Source organism: Anguilla rostrata, chromosome 11 (assembly GCF_018555375.3).
Source record: "Anguilla rostrata isolate EN2019 chromosome 11, ASM1855537v3, whole genome shotgun sequence".
In the NCBI taxonomy this organism is placed as follows: Eukaryota; Metazoa; Chordata; class Actinopteri; order Anguilliformes; family Anguillidae; genus Anguilla; species Anguilla rostrata.
Genome location: NC_057943.1, coordinates 4726851 through 4739501, shown reverse-complemented (window position 1 = coordinate 4739501; position 12651 = coordinate 4726851). Strand labels below are relative to the sequence as shown.

At 50.1% G+C, this 12651-nt stretch overlaps 2 protein-coding genes across 3 annotated transcripts; both read right to left on the bottom strand.

Moving 5' to 3' along the window:
- Positions 1-436: 436 nt before the first annotated feature.
- On the bottom strand, positions 437-10862 carry mon1ba (MON1 secretory trafficking family member Ba). 2 transcript variants are annotated; one of them, XM_064300620.1, is made up of 5 exons: positions 10732-10862; positions 10098-10515; positions 5440-6229; positions 3092-3242; positions 437-2318 (listed from the first exon to the last, which is right to left on the bottom strand). In XM_064300620.1, exons 1-5 carry the CDS (start codon positions 10843-10845, stop codon positions 2085-2087), a joined length of 1707 nt encoding a protein of 568 aa, XP_064156690.1. In that variant the 5' UTR covers positions 10846-10862; the 3' UTR covers positions 437-2084. The 2 variants fall into 2 exon arrangements, with proteins under 2 accessions (XP_064156690.1, XP_064156689.1); XM_064300619.1 differs by having other exon boundaries at positions 10098-10862.
- A 45-nt stretch (positions 10863-10907) lies between these two features.
- On the bottom strand, positions 10908-12391 carry LOC135235043 (cGMP-specific 3',5'-cyclic phosphodiesterase-like). The gene is made up of 4 exons (XM_064300242.1): positions 12252-12391; positions 11974-12074; positions 10999-11294; positions 10908-10913 (listed from the first exon to the last, which is right to left on the bottom strand). The coding sequence occupies exons 2-4, from the start codon at positions 12056-12058 to the stop codon at positions 10908-10910; spliced, it is 387 nt and encodes a 128-aa protein (XP_064156312.1). The 5' UTR covers positions 12059-12074; positions 12252-12391.
- Positions 12392-12651: the final 260 nt, after the last annotated feature.

Sequence of the window (12651 nt, the reverse complement as noted above, 5' to 3'; positions counted from 1 at the left end):
CTAATGTTCCCTTGGGTGTCTTCTTCCTTCTCCACCACAGTGCCAGCTTTGGCGATACACTGTAAAGTGTGTGTCATGGCTACTGTTAGAAAGCAGCTGAGTAGCATGGGCATGAGTGGGCAGTGCTCACATTTGACAGGGATGTCTGGATGTTTTGATCGAGCGGCAACTCCCAGTTATTTTCACTGGCAGCTATTTCTGACACGTTGGAGGCTCAGGTGTCGTCCTCATCACACTCTTCTTTAAATGTTTAAGGATGCGTACAAAAGGACAGCTGAATGCTGAACTTGGCAGCAGCCAAGTCTTAAAGCTCACACAAATAAAAAAAAAGCATTAGTCTTTTCTCCAAAAAAATTTTTTTAAAAACCATAAAACCTGACACAGTGATTTGAAGCTCAAAGTGACATTCTACAAATAGCACTCGACACAAATGCAATGCAGTCTTGTTTCCTTTACTGAATGGTAGAGAAACACACGTCAACAGACAGGGATGCACGCTGGGGAACAGGGGAGGTTTATTTCAGTAGTCCACACATTCAGCGTTTAACCTTTTTACAAGTTTAAAGCAGGCCGGTCCCTGGATTTGTCCCAGTCTGAATAAAAGCGAGAGCGGACATTTTGGGCCTGGCGTGATTGCGGAAGGTTGCGAAGAAGCCAGCGAAGAAGCTGGCGTCGTTCGTGAAAAAGAACCTGGGAAAAAAAAAAGCGTAGGGCGTGTGCACACGCTCTGTCGCGGGAGCGGTCCGCACACCCATCAGCTAAAGCGCGGAGAGCGCGCGCGTGTCCGGCGTCGAGCGAGGGGGGGGGGGGGGTTTCTCAAACTGTCCCACCTTCAAACATAACATGTCCGCCGATGATTGTTATAAAACGTGCACAATGGCGCGCCCGTCATTCCAAAATTACCATGGCGCCGTGCTTCCATGGGGATGCAGTAAAAATGACGGACACTCAAAGAAATACCTCCCCCCCCCCCCCTTTTGCTCCGCCTCCCTACCCACAGTACTCCATGAGCAAAACAGTGCTGCTGCTCTTGCAAACTTTCCTACAACGTAAAAGAGCCATTTTAAGTCCAGACGAGACGGCGCGCGGAGGTCTGATTAACAGAGAGGTGTTTTCCAAGCAGCTTCTTCTCAAAGGCTTTCCGGCTGGAGGTAAAAAAAGATACCTCAGCTTCTCAAACCGAAGACTTGCACTTTCTGCACTGCAGAATGAAGCAATTTAAGACAAATCATATCTAAAGCAGAATCACCTTTCAATAATAATAATAATAATAACAATAACAATAAATCAAACTCAATTTTAGCGAAGTAACAAGAAAAGAAAATGATCACAGGTCTTTTTTTTTTTTAACAAACTCCACCCTCATTACAACTTAAAAAGCACCACATATGTACACCAGACATTTTATCAGAACAAACCTGAAGATGTGAAAAGTGTAAAATCTGAGTATTCTGTTGAAGAAAACCGGACACCACACTCAGGATCTTAAACAACGATGCGTTAGCAAGTGTTGCGCAATGGTTTCGTGTGTAGATACGTCTACAAAAACATATTTAAGAGCATGTCTTTGTAACAAAAAAAGCCATTGGTGTTCCCATAAAAATGTTCCTTTTTCCAACATTGATATGGTACATAAATCTTTCAGCTAATCTTAATAATTCACTGGTGAAACCACTGAATACCATATGTGAACAGTAGTGCAATTTCATACAAAATCATATCAAAACAAACCTGAATACTCGCTATGATGTTCAACATTTCCAAAAGTCGAAAGACATTCTCTGAAAATTCAGTACTACACACTATTTCAAACCTTTCATTCACCCAATATGTAGTACAACCCAGTCAGCTGGACGACGTCCCAACAAGAACTATGGAAGCTTGTGATGTGAATTCCCTCTTGTGAGAGGGTGTTGCTGTACTTTTTTCCCCGTATAGCTTCATACATGTGGTAATACAGCTATTTACCTGTTAATTAAAACAAACCCAACACTGCAGAGGTTTGGCCTGTGACGCTCGCTGGTGTGTGTGTGTGTGTGTGTATCGAGTTGGCAGGATGTCAGGTGGGGCGGGGGGGGGCGGTGCTACAAGAGGGACAGGAAGCCGTTGTCGGCGGTGTCCGGCCTGTCGGAGCCCCCCTTGCCCGCGCGGGAGCTCTTGCTGGGGTTGGGGGTGGTGGAGTACTTGGGGGGGCAGCGGATGAAGAGGCGGTCCTCCTCCTTCTTGATCCACCGCAGCAGCTTGGTGATGGCGTTGATGGCGGAGGCCTTGGTCACCAGGGGACTGAAGCAGGTGTACAGCTCAAACTTACTGGTCACCTGCAGAGGAGAGGAGAGGAGGGGAGAGGAGAGAGAGGGAGAGAGAGAGAGGGAGGGAGGGAGGGAGAGAGAGAGGGTTCACCCAGGTCACTCGTCATCAAACGGCCCATCATGCACTGCAGCACGCTGTGTGGCTCTGATCAAAGCACTGAACCAGCCTATCTGTGGGCAGCAGTGTAGTATAATGGGTAAGGGAGCAGGGGGCAGGGGGCAGGGGCAGGGAGCAGGGGCAGAGGGCAGAGAGCAGGGGCAGGGGGCAGGGGCAGGGGGCAGAGGGCAGAGGGCAGGGAGCAGGGGCAGGGAGCAGGGAGCAGAGGGCAGGAGGCAGGAGGCAGGGAGCAGGGGCAGGAGGCAAGGGCAGCAGCTGGGCAGGACAAAGAAGGAAGGCAGGAGCAGGAGCAGGGAGCAGGGGCAGGGCAGGGCAGGGGCAGGGGGCAGGGGCAGGGGCAGGGGCAGGGACAGGGACAGGTGCAGGGAGCAGGGAGAGGCAGGGAGGGGCAGGGGCAGGGGCAGGGGGCAGGAGCAGGGAGCAGGGGCGGGGCAGGGAGCAGGGGGCAGGGGCAGGGAGCAGGGGGCAGGGGGCAGGGGGCAGGGAGCAGGGGGCAGGGGCAGGGAGCAGGGGCAGGGGGCAGAGAGCAGGGAGCAGGGGGCAGGGCAGGGGCAGGGCAGGGAGCAGGGGGCAGGAGCAGGGGGCAGAGCAGGGGGCAGGCAGGGGCAGGGGGCAGAGAGCAGGGGGCAGGGGGCAGGGGGCAGGGAGCAGGTGCGACTCGTACCCAGGCCAGCAGGGTCTCTCTCTCGGCCACGTGGTAGATGAGCTTGAGGGGCCGGGAGCTGCTGTGGATGCGGCTGTGCATGTAGCGGTACAGGTCCAGCAGCCGGCTCCGCTCTTCCTCGCTGCAGTACGGGGCCTCCATCTCAGGGCTGACACACAGGCAGCACGCGGGTTAGACCACAGACACGCCAATCAAACCGGGCAGTCCAATCAAAACGCTCGCTCACAACCCTGACACTGCCCACACACATACACCATGCGTTAAACCAGACACTCCCAGCACGGTGCAGTCCAATCAAAACGCTCAATCACAACCTTTACACTGACCACACAAACACACCACACTTTAAACCAGACATGCCAATCAAACCAGGCTGTCCAATCAAAACGCTCGCTCACAACCCTTACACACAAACCCACGACTTTATACCATCTTCGCCACCACCACCCCATTCAAATACCCACCAAACTTATGAAATCCCCCAAATTCCACAAGGAATAAACCCCAAGCCAGACTGCGACAAAGACACAGTAACCACAAGTACGGGCAGTCACAAGCATTACGCACAGTGCTATACACCTTGCAGGCTCACAACTTCCAGTCATTCACTGTTGCAAGTCATTCCACCAGAATTTGCAGGGTCATTCCCGACCTCAAGGTCAATACGGTTGCAGGTCATCAAGACTTGCAGGTCATTCCGCTTGAGGTCATTCACAGACGCAGGGTCATTCACTGGCTTGCAGGGTCATTCACAGACTTGCAGGGTCATTCACTGGCTTGCAGGGTCATTCACAGACTTGCAGGGTCATTCACAGACCTGCAGGGTCATTCACTGGCTTGCAGGGTCATTCACAGACTTGCAGGGTCATTCACTGGCTTGCAGGGTCATTCACAGACTTGCAGGGTCATTCAGCTGCAGGTCATTACAGATGCGCATCTTCACTGGCTTGCAGGGTCATTCACAGACTTGCAGGGTCATTCACAGACCTGCAGGGTCATTCACAGGCTTGCAGGGTCATTCACAGACTTGCAGGGTCATTCACAGACCTGCAGCATCATTCACAGACTTGCAGGGTCATTTGCTGGCTTGCAGGGTCATTCACAGACTTGCAGGGTCGTTCACTGGCTTGCAGGGTCATTCACAGACTTGCAGGGTCATTCACAGACCTGCAGCATCATTCACAGACTTGCAGGGTCATTTGCTGGCTTGCAGGGTCATTCACAGACTTGCAGGGTCGTTCACTGGCTTGCAGGGTCAGTTCAGACTGCAGGTCATTCAGGCGATCATTCACAGACTTGCAGGGTCATTTGCTGGCTTGCAGGGTCATTCACAGACTTGCAGGGTCGTTCACTGGCTTGCAGGGTCATTCACAGACTTGCAGGGTCATTCACAGACTTGCAGGGTCATTTAGAGACCTGTAGGGTCATTCACAGACTTGCAGGGTCATTCACTGCAGGCATTATGTGCGATACCCTACAGTGTGTGTGCATGTGCACGCAAGGTCCTTTCACAATGAGGAGGATCCTTTTGTAATAACTGAACAAAAATGTAGAAGAAAAACCCCTATTTTACGTATGTTCTTTGACACTTCTGTTTAATAGTTTCACAAGTCAGGTGTTTATCTGATGCTGTCTGGCTGTTGCCACCGCATTGTGGAATTTTTCATAAAGCCACATTTTCATAAAGCCACAGCTTCCAAGAAACCATTTTAAACAAAGAGAAACCAGGCAGAAAAAGAAAGCAGAAATGAAATCTCACCGTTTCCCCTTAAAACCAACATGTGGGTTCAGAGACCAGCAGAAGCCAAAGGGTCTTACAGCACAAGCACTGCATCACACACACATGTACATACTGTACACACACACACACACACACAAGCACATGTACATACTGTACACACACACACAAGCACTGCATCACACACACACACATACATACTGTACACACACACACACACACAAGCACTGCATCACACACACACACATGTACATACTGTACACACACACACAAGCACTGCATCACACACACACACGTACATACTGTACACACACACACACACAAGCACTGCATCACACACACACGTACATACTGTACACACACACACACACACACACACACACACAAGCACTGCATCACACACACACACACACACAAGCACTGCATCACACACACACATGTACATACTGTACACACACACACACACACGCATGTACATACTGTACACACACACACGCGCGTGCACACACACATACACACACTGTACACACACACAGACACACACACACGACACTACCCACAGTACATACTGTACACCCACCACCAGACGACACACCACCGCTCAACACTGGTGAACTGGGTGAGCTGGCGGTGGTTGTCCGGCACGTCGAAGGGCTTGTACATGAAGTGGCGGAGGTCGGGCACGCCCACCTGGCTGGCGCAGTAGGGCTGGGCGCGGGCGATGGCGCGCAGGGCGCCGTGGGCGCGCATGCCCTCCTCGATGCGCCGCTTGCACTCCGCCACCGCGTAGAAGGCCTCCTTGTCCGTGGACAGCAGCAGCAGGCACACGGTGCACTCGGGCGGGTCCAGGTACGACACGTAGGCGTAGAAGTAGCAGTCGGGGTTGAAGAGCGGCAGGCAGATGGGCGTCCAGATCTCGCCCGCCTGGAAGGCGGAGGAGGCGCCGATCAGGTTGAGCAGCAGGTGCAGGTCGGCGGGCTCCAGCCGCGCGTCCTCGATCACCGTCTTCTCCTGCACGATGGTGAGCAGCTGGCTCTTGGCGATGAGGATGGAGAAGACCAGGTTGGGCGTGATGGCCTTCTGCAGGATCTGGCTGAGCGAGTCCCTCAGGGAGGACGCCAGGGGCAGGCAGTGGATGGCCGAGAGCAGGAAGCTGGGGTCCGAGTCCACCAGCCGCAGCAGGCCGTCCAGGATCTTCTCGGAGCCCGCCAGGAGCCGCCGCAGGTCGTAGTTCTTCTTGCGCTCGAAGATGCGGTTGATGCTGGCCTGCGTCAGCATGCTGACGATCTGGTTGTACACGTACAGGAGCTCGGCCCGCAGCTGCTGCTCCGACTGCCGGGTGCAGGACACCGACACCAGCACCAGGGGGCCCTGCTGCATGAACACCACCGTGTGCTCGTCTGCAGCGGCAGACGCCAGAGGAAGAAGAAGAAGAAGAAGAAGAAGCAGAAACAGAGCCATTAAACCACAGACTGTTTAAGATGCATCAGCAGCAGCAGACACAGCGGATGACAGCGTAATGCCTTTCAGTAGCGCTTGCTTAGCATTTTAGCACATCTGCTGCACTTTGTGGCTCAGGTCCTAACGGATAAAATGAGACGCTGTATCCACACTTCTGTTTTAAAATGTTTCAGTGCTAAAAGTGGAACAAGAAGTCAAAACTGCTTTTTTAACTGGACAAATACTAGTTGTCATGCCTTGACATGAATAAAGGGGAATAAAAGATTCTAAACCGTTATCAGGATTTAAATAGTGCCCTTAATGAAGTTCCCCATTAACTTCCATTCATTCTATTTGGCCAGTAACAGGCTGAGCACTCCCTTGTAGCAACATTACCCATAATCCACAGCGCGGCCATTCGCAATTAATGGAAGGTTTGCTAATTGCTGCTACCATTCATTTCTATGAGAGTTACTGCTAATGCAAGCACCTGACCAGGCTCTGATAAAACTGCCTCTGGTTAAACTACCAGCACATTCACTGGCTGATAGGTGCCACAGTAAAAAAAGGTACAAGGCAGATGATGTTATACTAGGCTACGTCTGGAGCAGTGGAACTCCCTCCTCTCTGGTCTCTCTCTCCCTCCACTCTCCCACCAGACCTCTGCAGCTGCTAGCCTGGTCTACAGCCTCCCCAGGCCCCGCCCCTTCTCATCTCCCTTCCACCACCAACCAATCAGTTCACATCTAATTCAGAACCTTGATGCTAACCGACCCAGCAGCTAAAAAGACCACTGCATTCAAAAGCCTGCCAGATTCTACACAACAACCAGGCCTCAACTTTCAACTTTCAACACATAGTGACTCCAGAGCTAAAAACAGACAGACAGGTCACTTCAGCTAGAGAGCAAAGAGGAAACACTTGGACAAAAAGCAGGAAGGCTGAGAAAGACCTTCACTGCAGTGTTTTTTTTAACAATTTGAATTGTTAAACTTGCTCTTTCAGAAATGATGTGCAAAAACAAGGTAGGTGTACTGCCACAACATCAGCAGAAAGGTAGCAGGACCAAACGTACCTAAAACGGCTGAGCTATTTTTTAAATCGAGCGTGTTCCTTCTGAGAATACTTTACATAACTTCCTGTCTGTTGAGAAAATATGTCAAAACCACAACCCAATTAGGTCTAGGTGATTCTTATCCGTGCGTTAGCTAGTGAGAATAAATTCTCAGGCCACCTGTCTTTCTATCGGTAGTCTCTTTTGGTCGTCTGCATCACATTTCCCCCCCCACCCCCCCCCCGTAACCACATTTCCTTTCTCTGTTACGTGCGTCTCAATTTGTCACTGCTGGTGACCAGTAGGCACGCCAGGGGCTGATATACGTGGCACGCAGGTAAAAGATTAAAATACATTGAGACATTTTTATCGTATCGATTTTTAGGTAGGCTACGCGTTTCATTATGACACAATCGTTGTGCATTTTAATCTTTTTGAGCACAAGGGTACTCCTGTACCACTTCTGTCCAACCCTGATAGAAGAATAAACTACACTATACTGCACTGAATTAGTATAAACTGGAAATTTACAAAAATGGAGGCTAATCAGAATATCTGAATTGGTTTTAGGAGAACACAATAAAAACGCTATAGTAAAGCAACACCAGTCACGTCATGAGGAAGCCTAATATCTAAATGGGAAGTTTTGTACAAATGTACAGATAGCGAACAAAGACAAAAACACTGAGGTTATTTAATACATTGCTGGTTTATCGAAAAAGGCCACTCCCATCCCAGGTTTAAGTCTGCGATCCACTGATCCACACTTGCGTGCCTTGTTTGCCTTGCACATTGAAATACTGCACAGGCATCACAATCCTGGAGTAGGCGCGTGCCAATTAAGCTAATGCTTTTCGTTTGGAGTTGCACGCTGACAGCACCTTAAGACACAGCTGCTGATGAAACACTTGCAAAAGAAACCATCTTCTTGGTCACTGAAGATCCTGCCACACATTGTCCTCACAATGTCACTGGAATGTTCAGGCAGTGTTATAACATGGCCACTACACGGCAGCAGTAGTGAGAACACTTTGTGTTAGCTGGGTATGTTCATTTATACTGCTAGGCGATTATGTCTTGTCCTTCATTTACCAATATATAAATACCGGACATAGACTTATTTAGACGACAGCCTTACTGGAAGCCCCATTTACTTTTAATGGCCATTTACTTTGGTCGCGGCCCAAATAACAGAAAGTCTTCCTCAGTCCTGATACTCTGGATAAGAACTGCAGCACAGTGCATGTGCTACCAGTGGAGATGAATGTGAAATTTTAATAGCAGAGCCTGTCGAGTGAATTGCTGCAGACATTTGAAATAAAATAACCTTGTTGGTCAAAGATGCATGCTTGTTTCCAGTCTGAGTAGGAGGGTTTAAATCACCTTTGTGACAGTTCTTCTGTGGCAGGCGTTACGCAAATACAACGGAAATAAACCGAATTTAATGAAAACTAAAATAGGCTGCACTGTTGAGAAAAACTGCACAGACCTATGAGACTGGGGGAGATCTGTAGCATGACTTGCATTCCAGGTAAATGGAACCTGGTGTCATCAGTTATTCTCTTTGTCCCTTCAGTTTTCATTGTTGTTCGCTAACTGCATCTTTGAGCTTTCTGGACTTGACTTTATGCGGTATACACACCAAATTCACTTAAAAGGATCGGAACAGCAAAACTACAGGACAGCTCCTCTAAGCTGAGACGTTTTGCAAAGGATTGCAAGTCTGTTCATTAGTATGCATCTTGCTACATATGGGCCAGAATTCTGGTAGTTCGACATGCAGTATTTCACTGGCTGCCATCTTTATTCAGCCAACCAGCAGTAGAGGATGATGGGAAATGCAGACACTGGCCGTGTCCGAATCAGCACACTTGCCTAATATTGAGTATACAAGTTGTATACAACGTGTATACACAATAGTAGTGTATACTCAGTAGCATCATACTTAATGGTAGTGTATACTCAATAGCGTCATATACTCAGTAGTAGTGTATACTCAGTAGCGTCATACTCAATAGTAGTGTATACTCAATAGTAGGCAGTGCGCTGACTCAGACACGGCCAGTGTGGGTTACCCTCTTGTTTTCCCTGTTTGGACTCAGCACACCCAAAATGCAGAAACTAAATCAAACAAGTCAATTTACAAAATTCACCTCAACCTTTTCTTTTTTTTTCATTCCAACTAATTTCCACGCAGTTGATTTTATACTCCACAAATTTTCAGTTGCAGCAAAGTCACAAAACCACCCAGTCCAGTTCCAAGTACACCAACAGCGTCTTTCTAGTTGTACTGGTTCTACTGTTTCATTTCGATTTCGATTTCGATTAAAAAATGCTAATGTTTCACAACATGGCACCGAATGAACTAAGCCATTCTATTGAAACTAGGAGTAAAAGTGCCATTTACGTGTCAGGTAGATTCAATCACTGCTTAGAGTTTTCCAAATGAAAAACCAAACATTACACATTTCAAACACATACACAACAACTTCATTTCAACAAAATGAACAGTGACAAAGTAGCCAGTGACAGCTTTCACTCAAATGAATAACAAGTCTAGTAAATAAAACCTACACTGAGTAACTTTAAAAGCATGTGTGACACATTAGCTGAAACTTCAAGAATAAAACACAGCTGAAGCACAATAATCCGTGGCGAAGCCCACATAAGATACAGGCCGTGTCTGCAACAGCGTACTTGCCTACTACTGAGTATGCATAGAATTTGTATACTCAATAGTAGGCACTGGTACGGACCGGGCCCCGAGCGCTCACCTGAGTAGATGGAGCGGATGGTGTTGTCCCCGCTCTGCACGAAGGACACCAGGGCCATCATGACGCCCATGGTGGAGGACAGCGCCTCCTCGTTGCCGTAGCGAGAGTAGATGGGCTTGCCGGCCTCGCTCAGGACGAAGACGTGCTTCCGGTGGCTACGCCAGCTCTCCGCCGTCACGTCCTCGTCCTGGCCGGGCGCCGCGCCGCCCTGCGATAGGCCGCCGGCCTCGGAGAGGGCGGAGCCGGGCCCCTCCCCCTGGTCGTCCAGGTTGCCGCGGCCCAGCACCGTCACCACGAACTCGCTGGAGTCCTCCAGGGTGTTGTCGGTGGACGCCGAGTCGGAGGCGTTCTCCGGCGGGTCCTCCTCGTCCTCGCCGCCGTCCGGCTGCCGCTGACCGTTCACCTCCCCCGCGCCGACCTCGCTCTGATGCCCCGCGACGGTTTCCCTCTGATCTGCCGTGCCAACCTCGGTCCGATCCCCAGCGCCGACCTCGCTCTGATCCGGAACGCTGACCTCGTTCTGATGCCCCATGCTGACCTCGCTCTGATGCCCCATGCTGACCTCGCTTTGATCCGGAACGCTGACCTCGTTCTGATGCCCCATGCTGACCTCGCTCTGATGCCCCATGCTGACCTCGCTCTGATCCGGAACGCTGACCTCGCTCTGATGCCCCATGCTGACCTCGCTCTGATCCGGAACGCTGACCTCGCTCTGATCCACCAAGCCGACCTCGCTCTGATGCCCCATGCTGACTTCGCTCTGATCCGACCATTCCTTCCACGGGCTCGTCTCCATCCTGGCCCCGCAGCTCAGCTCTGCTGCCCATTCTTCCGGCGTGCCTTCCCTCCTGGCCTTGCAGCTCGGCTCGCCCTCAGCCTGCCCTTCACGGCCCTGGTGTACGAGAATCCGGGCCCTGGGGCTGCAGTCCGGGCCCTTGGGGCTGCAGTCCGGGCCCTCAGCTCTGCTGTCCGGGCCCTTGGGGCTGCAGTCCGGGCCCTCAGCTCTGCCGTCCGGGCCCTTGGGGCTGCAGTCCGGGCCCTCAGTGCTGCAGTCCGGGCCCTTGGGGCAGTCTAGGCCCTTGGGGCTGCAGTCCGGGCCCTTGGCGCTACAGTCCGGGCCCCCAGTGCTGCAGTCTCGGCCCTCAGCACTGGGATCATGAAGGGAAACAGTGGCGGCAGCAGCAGCTTCAAGAGAATCTGGAATTCAGGCATCGCAACACTGTCACTGCACTGTGGTTCAGAAGCTTCAACAACACTGGGGGGCAGGGTAGCTTAATGGTGCGGAACCTGCGCTTGTAACCTGAAGGCTACGCATTCAATTCCCAGGTAAGACATTGCTGTTGCACCCTTAAGCACAGCACACTACCTGAATTGCTTCAGCATTGATCCAGCTGTATAAAAATGATTCACTATATGAATGCAAAAAGCTGCGTAGGTGGCTCTGGATAAGAGCATCTAAATGCATGAAATGCAATGGAAACAAAAAATAGCACTAGCCCAGTTTGGGCTGTAGTGGGTTTCACCATTTCAGTAGGCCCTGATAACAAACTGCCACAACACGCACCGGCAAAGTAATCACTTCACAAAGAAATACGTATGGATAAGTACATGTAGCGATTTAGTCGAGAACCAGGAAATTGCTGAGTCAGTCAAATTCTTTAAAAGAAAAAAAAAACAAGTGCGATTTCTAGTGAAGAAACTAGTATAGACACATTTCAGTCTTTGTGTTATTTAAAAAATTACCCAAGCCACATACTCAGGCAAAACGCATGTATGTGGCTTGAGTATATTTTAAAACACCGGGAAGACTGAAATGTATATATAATAGTTTCTTTTTTGATGGAGCACTGCCGTTTCTGTAGTTAAATCATCTTACCCGTCTCATCGGCGCTGCACTGAGACTGTGGATCACTGCGCCTCACCGCCTCGGGCTGCTCTCTGTCCTGGTGTTCCTCCTCCATCTCAACATCCTAAATACTGAATCGGTACGGAGAAAACATTCAGAGAGTACGAGAGACAAGTTGCCTAGAAAATGGTTCACTCCAGGACACATATTGTGAAGCATTGTTGTGAAGAACAACCATCGAAAGCATGTCTATGATCGAAGGTACCCGTCAAACCAGTATTCTCACACAAATACAGTACAGGTCTTACCAGCACGAGCAGTTAGAAAACTGCTGTATACAGCAAATACAATTGCCAGCACTTGCAACATCAGCACGTTATTTAAAATGTCAAATTATTTTATACAAAATCATAAGCTAACAAATTAGTCTGCGTGTCTTTGTCAAAGAATTTTTAATAAGATGGCTAAGCTATGCAGGTGGCTACTTCACGTACAGTTGGCAGTCGGGACATACACCTAAACAAGTCCAGTGGGTAAAGAGGCCTGCAAAAACAGCTGGTCGGTAAGCCAGCTAAATAGCTAGGTAGCATGCATGCAACCAGGCGAGTTGGGAGTGTAATCCAGCTAAATAGCTACCCAAACGTTTCCAAGGCAGCTCGTCAACACACAGTGTAGGATTAGTAACCGGTTCTGGCTGGCTGAATTAGA

What these genes read in the sequence shown, in the direction of transcription:
- LOC135235043 (XM_064300242.1), bottom strand. Translation starts at nt 12,058, where the DNA reads ATGGAGGAGGAACACCAGGACAGAGAGCAGCCCGAGGCGGTGAGGCGC. An exon ending in GTGCAGCGCCGATGAGACGG is followed by an intron (nt 11,295 to 11,973) that starts GTAAGATGATTT and finishes CCTGAATTCCAG; the next exon opens with ATTCTCTTGAAGCTGCTGCT.
- mon1ba (XM_064300619.1), bottom strand. Translation starts at nt 10,845, where the DNA reads ATGGGGCATCAGAGCGAGGTCGGCTTGGTGGATCAGAGCGAGGTCAGC. An exon ending in CATCCGCTCCATCTACTCAG is followed by an intron (nt 6,230 to 10,097) that starts GTGAGCGCTCGG and finishes CTGCCGCTGCAG; the next exon opens with ACGAGCACACGGTGGTGTTC. An exon ending in GAGAGACCCTGCTGGCCTGG is followed by an intron (nt 2,319 to 3,091) that starts GTACGAGTCGCA and finishes TCTCCTCTGCAG; the next exon opens with GTGACCAGTAAGTTTGAGCT.